Genomic DNA, 7,648 nt, shown 5'->3' with positions numbered 1-7,648 from the left:
TTGATATAAACCTGAATACTAGAGATATTTAGATAATCTTTGTAAAGGATCAACACTGCAGTTCATTTAATTATTCAAGATAAAAAACCATACTCGAACACGATCAATAAGTTCATCTTTATCCTTGACGTCGACGACACTCCAACTAACATGCCTCATTTCTGCATAGTGTTTGACAATCCAAGGCACTCTCGTTGTGTAGATTGTTGTGTTGTTGCATGATGGACCTATCTTGCCATCTTTGATATCTAGTGGTATCTTCCCATAGTTTCGCAACCTTTCAAACTCCGTCCCTTTGGCTACACCTCTACCACGTTTACTAATGTTTGGTACTATACCAACAGCAGAAATTTTCAAACTTTCATGCATTACATTAACTAATTTCTTTCATATTTCTGTTTTTTTATCAAAATGTTAAAAAGCTATAGGAAAGTAGTGTACTTACCCTCAGATGTTGTATTCACCTCTGCAGAAGTTGTCTCCAAAAATGTTTCACATACAACATCTGGAGGTTGAGTGGAGTCAGCAGATTCCACCTCCCTTTCATCTCTCAAAGTCCAGCATGCAGCTTCTGATTGCAGGTGTTGTCCGATAGGAGGCAATACTCGTGGCCCTGGTCCAGCTCGTCCTCTGCCTCTCCCTCTTTTTGACTGAACCATTTCAATAACAGACCAATCTCCAAACACTTTCCCCTAGCAATAAAGTTAAACTTAGATTTCCCTACTCCTGCTTATGGAGGTCGAACATCACTGGAGTTGAACAACCAAATGTGTAAAAGGATTGTGTAAAAAAGAGACCTACCAAGTTGTTCTCTCTTGACAAAGGAAACTTCACTTCAAAGTGCCTTTGCTAAGTATAACAGACTGGGAAAAACCCAAAGAAAACTAGCTTTAGTTAAGTCCTAGCAAAACGTTAAAAAGCCATGTGTTTCTAGCTCTATTGAACTATGTTGTGTGATAGATATTTTCAATTTTCTGTCCTTGGTAATGACAATTTGGTTTGGCGCTTATATTTTTTTCTTCTCCCGCGCAGGTACAGCTTCTGTCTCTCAAAACCCATGCCTTTGGGGTGATGGTGGGAAAATGTAGATCAGATTTGACTCCCCGAAACTCAGGCCATCAGCATCAACCATGAGCTGTACTCATCCCAATTCAGTTATTTGGATGTTAGAGATTTACTATATTGGTGTCAAATTTTCGTGGCTACATATTCACACGTGTACCATGTCAGAGGTTTACTTTTTTATAGTAGTACGCTTATTGTGCGGCACATATTTAAGTTGAAAATTGTTGACATTCTTCATTATTGTCTTCAATTGATTTTTCATTGGTTTTTTTCCCACAACCTTGTTCGGCTACAAGTGGCACATATGTATACCAATATATGCCCGGTGTTTTTTATCTAGACATTAGACCATTAAATGCAATATATGGCAGGTGTTTTTTATCTAGACATACGCTCCAAACTACTACTCATATTTTCCTTGGTATTTTGCGGACAACATGAATTAATGAAGATCATCTTCAATGGATTAGCCAAAGCTAAAAGACAATTTTGATGAATATAAGATGAAATTTTTTCATAGAATTGTTATTTTTCATTATATAACAATAAAATATGCTAAAATGAATTTGACTTTGGTTATAAACATTGTCGCTCCACATTATATTATCTATTTATTCATTATATAGTAATGAGTAATTAATAATAATGAAAATAAATAATTTTTTGTAGAAATTAATTTATTTTAATTTTTCATATTTTACTATTCTATCTATATAGTAATCATATTCTAATTAAATTATGGATTAAAACATTTGCCTATTCCGTTGAGACTGCTCTCAGAGAGTTGAGAATCTTTATATATATAAAAAACATTGTCTCACTGCTAGAGCTAGCAGCTTACAAAATTAATTCCACAAAAAAATACACATCAACAAAATTTCCACTGTTGGTATTTTGTGGACATGCAAAAATACAAAAAGCATTAATGAGATTTGTGGTATTATACAAACATACAAGAAGAGCTTAGAGAGTTAAGAAAAGCATTAAATACAAAATGAGCTTAGAGAGTTAGATACAAAAATACAAAATGCAAAAATACACCACATTAATGTGCCACATCGTTGAGCTTCTGTTAAAGGCCTTCACATTATCTACTACATCGTTGGGGCTGAATTGAATGCAGACTAGCTGCACTTTGGCTCATTCTTATATCTCTAACAACTTTCATGATCTACTCTGGAACACATTAAGCAAAATATTAAGCTGAATTTTGATAATTAATAGCTACTGGAACACATATTAAGCAAAATATCAACAAATGTCAATGGGCCTAATTATTAGACCAATCCTATTTAGAGTTTTAGTTAGCTACTGAAAAATGAATCACCAAATGCCCATGCATCAACAACACCCAAAAAACTGGAATTAAGAATAACTTGGAGGTCTGCAACCATATTTGCACATCCTCTTTGCCTTCTAAACATTCTAACAAACCAACCATATCAAATTACCACTTATAAAAGAAGGAATAAGTCATGAGACTCTATTTGAGATGCTACAAATATACCCAATTTGTGTTACTAAACAAAATCAGTAAAAAACAAATATTCATACTGCTATCACATACTGGTAGAAAATTGTAGGAAAATAACTTGGGTCAGTAAGAATGCTTACTTCTAAGAAATACTATAGAAGCATACATAAATATAAGGGTAGCTTTCTTATCAATAATTTAGCATCAGATCTCTAAAACTCAAATATGCATCAGTTGGCTAACGTATCAGTTGTATGCATAAATACTGCTATCACATACTTGTGTGGCAGTATTTATTGTAAGCATCTAGAAATATATCATATTATACTTGCATTAATCACAGAAGGTTAAACCTTGTACATCATGAAGGAGCCAAGAGATATACCAGTTGTCCTCGAGATCTATTTCGAACATCACAGCTAGCCTTATGCCCTCAGTGGGTTAATTTTCAAATTCTGCAAATGACATAGTCCAGATTTATTGGTGTCAGCTACTGCCTATTTGCACAAAAATGAGATGCAAAATTATTTGGTTAACTAAGAAATTAAATAGGTTCATCTATAACGAAACAGTAGCATGTTAATTCAATGTGTTAAATTGTAAAATAATAGTACAATTCTAGCATCAATGCACACCATCGTCAGACAAACTCCCATTGTCCGACAGAAGGTCTTCATTGCTATGGGTCTGGTTATCATCATTTTCATCCTCTTCATCATCAATAAACTCTTCATCATCGGGAAGGGGTATCGCATTTTGCAATGGTGTCAAGTTAGGAACATGGCTTGGTTCTACGTCAGATCTATGCAAGGGATTCCGCATGCCATTTTCAGTATTCTCGGGTACAACTTCTACGTAAGAGGGGTCGTTCTCTTGGAAAGCAGCAAAATTGGAATTTTCCTCCTCATCGTCGTCATCATTGACCAATGGTATAATTGGAACATCAAACATATTTCTGTTGCTCACCTTTTGCACGACAGACCAATTACCACTCAAGTTAATGTCTTTAAGGTAAAACACTTGAGAGGCTTGACAGGCGAGGGCGAATGGCTCATCCTTATACCATTTGCTAGAAGTGTTGACACTAATTAGGTGGTCCCCAACACGTATTCCTCTCCTCCTATCATTGATATCAAACCAGTCACATCTAACCAAATATACATGACGCCAACCCATGTAACGTAATTGCAATATGTCGATCAATACACCGTAGAAATCAACAGGCATTGATAGGTGTTCCCCTTTAACAACCACTCCACTATTCTGGGTTTTGCGATATTGTCCACGCAACACAGTATGGAATCTGATGCCATTCATTATGCAAGCAAAATATGAAGCAACCCATGGATCTGGTCCACAAGCGAGTGCATATACGGATTCAGAGACGTCATCAGGATTAGCTGAACATAGTTCTTGAATCTATAAATAATGGTGTGCAAAATGTTAGACATACTCTAGAAAGAAATTGACAAAGAGCAATGTGAGAGTTGATTTTAGAGGTAACCTACACGTGTACGGAACCAACTTGGAAAGTCAATTTCATGTCTACACTCTACATTATCAGGGGAAATTTCTTTCATCTTCGTATAGTGCTCACTACAAATACATAGTTACGAATTAAGTTGGGCCTTGAATATAGAAGTTCAAATATATATATATATATATAAGGTAGAAGTACATCGAAACAACCAAATACTTACTTTATGTACTGACCAATCTTTGGACAATTATTAAGCACGTACCACCTTGCCTTTGCAATGAGAGTTTGATCCAATCGATTGGAGGTAGGCGAACCCAAAGGATGTACCTTTTGTGAGAAAACAGGCAAATTGTCAGATTCTGCACCCTTATCTATATCTCTATTTCGTTCCTCCCGATTATATATGGTCTCAATATCATGGATGTACAAGGAGCAAAAAGTCAAGCATTCAACATGAACATATGCTTGAGCAATTGAACCTTCTGGACGAGCCTTATTTCTGACATAACGCTTGAATTTTCCCGAATATCTCTCAAAAGGATACATCCACCTATATTGAATTGGCCCTGCAAGGTATGCCTCGCGGGGTAAATGAATGGCAAGGTGTACCATGATATCAAAGAAAGCAGGTGGGAAAATCATCTCAAGCTTGCAAAGGATAACTGCAATGTCGGATTGTAGTCGCTTCAATATTTCTAATGTCAACGTCTGTGCGCACAAAGCCTTGAAAAATGAACTAAACTCAGTCAATGCAAGCCATATATCGGATGGTAAAAACCCACTAATTGAAACTGGAAGTAATCTTTGCATGAACACGTGGCAATCGTGACTTTTCATTCCCGATATCTTTCCATCAGAAACTGAAACACATCTAGAGATGTTTGAGGCAAAACCATCTGAAAATTTAACAGATGCAAGCCATTCACAAAAACGTCTCCTCTCTGCTAAATCTAGGGTGTAAGAGCCAAGCATCATTTCGTACCCATTTGTTGAAGGTTGTAAATGTAATTCCTTCCTTAACCCAAGCTCCATCAAGTCCTTACGTGCATTAGCAGTGTCTTTCGCTTTTCCTTCAATACCCATCAATGTTCCTAGGATATTGTCGCAAATATTTTTTTTAATGTGTATGACATCAAGATTATGTCTTAATGACAACATTGACTAGTAAGGTAAATTGAAGAATATACTTTTTTTAGTCCAATTCAATTCATCTGGTCTGCATTTTCTCTTTCGAGAGCCTTTGCCAAATTCTACATTACGAACATGCTCTAGTTGATGAAGTAGATCATGTCCCATGAGCTCTAGAGGTGGCAAGCGATGATCCTCTCTTCCATTGAATGCAGCTTTTTTCTTTCTTCAAGTGTGGGTTGATGGCAAGAAGCGACGATGACCCATATAACAATGTTTTCTCCCATGTTTCAACCACATGGAATCTGTATCTTCATTGCATAATGGGCAAGCCATCTTTCCTTTTGTACTCCACCCCGAAAGATTGGCATATGCAGGAAAATCATTAATAGTCCACAATAGTGCAGCATGTAACTGAAAATTTTCAGACTTTGACGCATCATAGGTATTTATGCCGTTCTCCCATAAATATTTTAATTCATTCACTAAAGGTTGTAAATAAACGTCGATGTCGTTTCCTGGTGCTTTGGGACCAGGAATGAGCAATGAGAGTATTAAGTACGGATCTTTCATGCATAACCAAGGGGGCAAGTTGTATGGTACGAGTATCACAGGCCATATGCTATAAGGTTATTAGTTATTATTGAACGGGTTGAACCCAACTCTAGCTAGCCCCAATCTGACATTGCGAGCATCTTCTGCAAACCAACTGTGGTCTTTATCAAATTGTCTCCACATTTTAGAATCAGTAGGATGTCTTAAAGTACTATGGTCATCAACTCGTTGTTCTCTATTCCATTTCATGGATTTTGCTATATTCTTTGACATAAATAGTCTTTGTAACCGAGGCTTCAAAGGAAAGTATCGCAATACCTTTTGGGGAATCTTCCCCTTTTTCCTTCTACTTGACACCCACCTCGACTCCTTGCATTTAGAACAAGCTTCTTTGTCGGCATTGTCATTCCAAAATAGCATGCAGTCATTTGGGCAGGCGTCTATTTTCACATAACTAAAACCCAACCCATGCTCTAAGCGTCGGGCCTCATGGTATGAGTTAGGCAACTGAATATCTAGAAAAGCTGTTTTTAACAAGTCTAAAACCATGTTAAATGACTTTATAGTCTACCCACCAATTGTTTTTATATGAAGCAGCTTAACTATAAATGAAAGCTTAGAGAACTTTGCACAACCAGGATAAAGTGGAAGTCTCACATCCTCTAACAATTGGTGGAAATTTTTCGATTGCCTCTCACTCATGGTGGGCTCTGAAGTAGTACCATGTCCTGGGAAATCATGGTCCATGAATGCTCCAGCCCGAATGTCCTCTATCATCTGATCCATATCATCAACATAATTTTGACTTTGATTATTAGTATCGTCATCATCATCTGACGAATTAGCACTCCAACTTTCACCCTCCCCATGAAATATCCAATGTGTATAACTTGGGTCAATACCTATCGTGAATAGATGATCTTCGACTTCATTTATTGGTAGGAAAATGTTATTACAACATCTCTTGCATGGACACCTGAAGGTAGTGCTTCCAGGTGCATAGGCTTTTGCCATTGTGAGGAGTTGATTAATCCCAGCACCATATTCCCGTGATGTAAACCTGTTTGGCACATGCATCCAATTCTTGTCCATTTGTCTCAATTGATATGAGGATATTTCTTCACTTTTACCATAATAGTGAACTAAGGCCACTTCAATAAAGAAGATTTAATTAATGATTATCATAATAAGGAAATGGTGTTCTACACTCTTGATAAAACTACATACCGTCACATAATTGCATATCTTAACGGGCAAAGATTACATATAAAGATAGTGAGTTAGTAAGGGTACATAATTTAGCATGTGATTGTTGAGATTTAGGCTTCATGCGTAAATGTTCAGATTTAAGAGATTCACATTAGAGCACTCTCATTAGCTCTGGCAAAGTTTTAGACAAAGTTTGGTTAATATGCCAATTTTAGCCTTATGCCTAATTGGATGCAAACTTGGACTTCACATTAGATTAGTTATTTTACTCTATATTAATATGGGTAATAATTATTTTTTTTTAATTTTTGTATATAGTTTTTAATGCATTATTAATTATTTTGAAAATACATTTTATTTTCATTACATAATTTCCAACAATGTCTATATAAAAAACTCTATCAACCTAAATTAACTTCATAATCTGTCAAACAGAATTAGTTAAAGGTCTTAAATCTGTCCTGAATTAATTAAAGGTTGGTGGTGGGAGTCTTTGTGCTTTCTTGTCCTAAATCTATCCTGAATTAGTTGTTGGTTTTTCTGTCCTAAGTTTTAATCTGTCCTGAATTAGTTAAAGGGTTTTCCATAATAAACCAGTACCAACACCACAGTTTGTAATCATGAATAAGTAAATTTATTAAATGAAATATAGTTTCAAAAAATCTGTTGCTACCATGATCAAACAATTTTTTCTATCTTGTGTTATGCATAACGTCAGTTACGATGTTTTAAGAAAA

The 7,648-nt window shown here is 35.9% G+C and overlaps 1 protein-coding gene across 1 annotated transcript; it reads right to left on the bottom strand.

Annotated features, from left to right (window-relative positions):
- Positions 1-3,157: 3,157 nt before the first annotated feature.
- On the bottom strand, positions 3,158-5,095 carry LOC121238535. Its single transcript, XM_041135447.1, has 3 exons — positions 4,240-5,095; positions 4,048-4,135; positions 3,158-3,958 (listed from the first exon to the last, which is right to left on the bottom strand). The coding sequence occupies exons 1-3, from the start codon at positions 5,049-5,051 to the stop codon at positions 3,164-3,166; spliced, it is 1,695 nt and encodes a 564-aa protein (XP_040991381.1). The 5' UTR covers positions 5,052-5,095; the 3' UTR covers positions 3,158-3,163.
- Between the last annotated feature and the right edge of the window lie 2,553 nt (positions 5,096-7,648).

The sequence above is a fragment of the Juglans microcarpa x Juglans regia genome, chromosome 7D (genome assembly GCF_004785595.1).
Source record: "Juglans microcarpa x Juglans regia isolate MS1-56 chromosome 7D, Jm3101_v1.0, whole genome shotgun sequence".
Classification (NCBI taxonomy): Eukaryota; Viridiplantae; Streptophyta; class Magnoliopsida; order Fagales; family Juglandaceae; genus Juglans; species Juglans microcarpa x Juglans regia.
This window is presented reverse-complemented; position numbering and strand designations above follow the sequence as displayed.

Coding starts and splice junctions, on each gene's coding strand:
- LOC121238535 (XM_041135447.1), bottom strand. CDS start 5,051: ATGGAGCTTGGGTTAAGGAAGGAATTACATTTACAACCTTCAACAAAT. Junction 4,136..4,239: donor AAGATTGGTCAGTACATAAA/GTAAGTATTTGG, acceptor ATGTATTTGTAG/TGAGCACTATACGAAGATGA. Junction 3,959..4,047: donor CAAGTTGGTTCCGTACACGT/GTAGGTTACCTC, acceptor CATTATTTATAG/ATTCAAGAACTATGTTCAGC.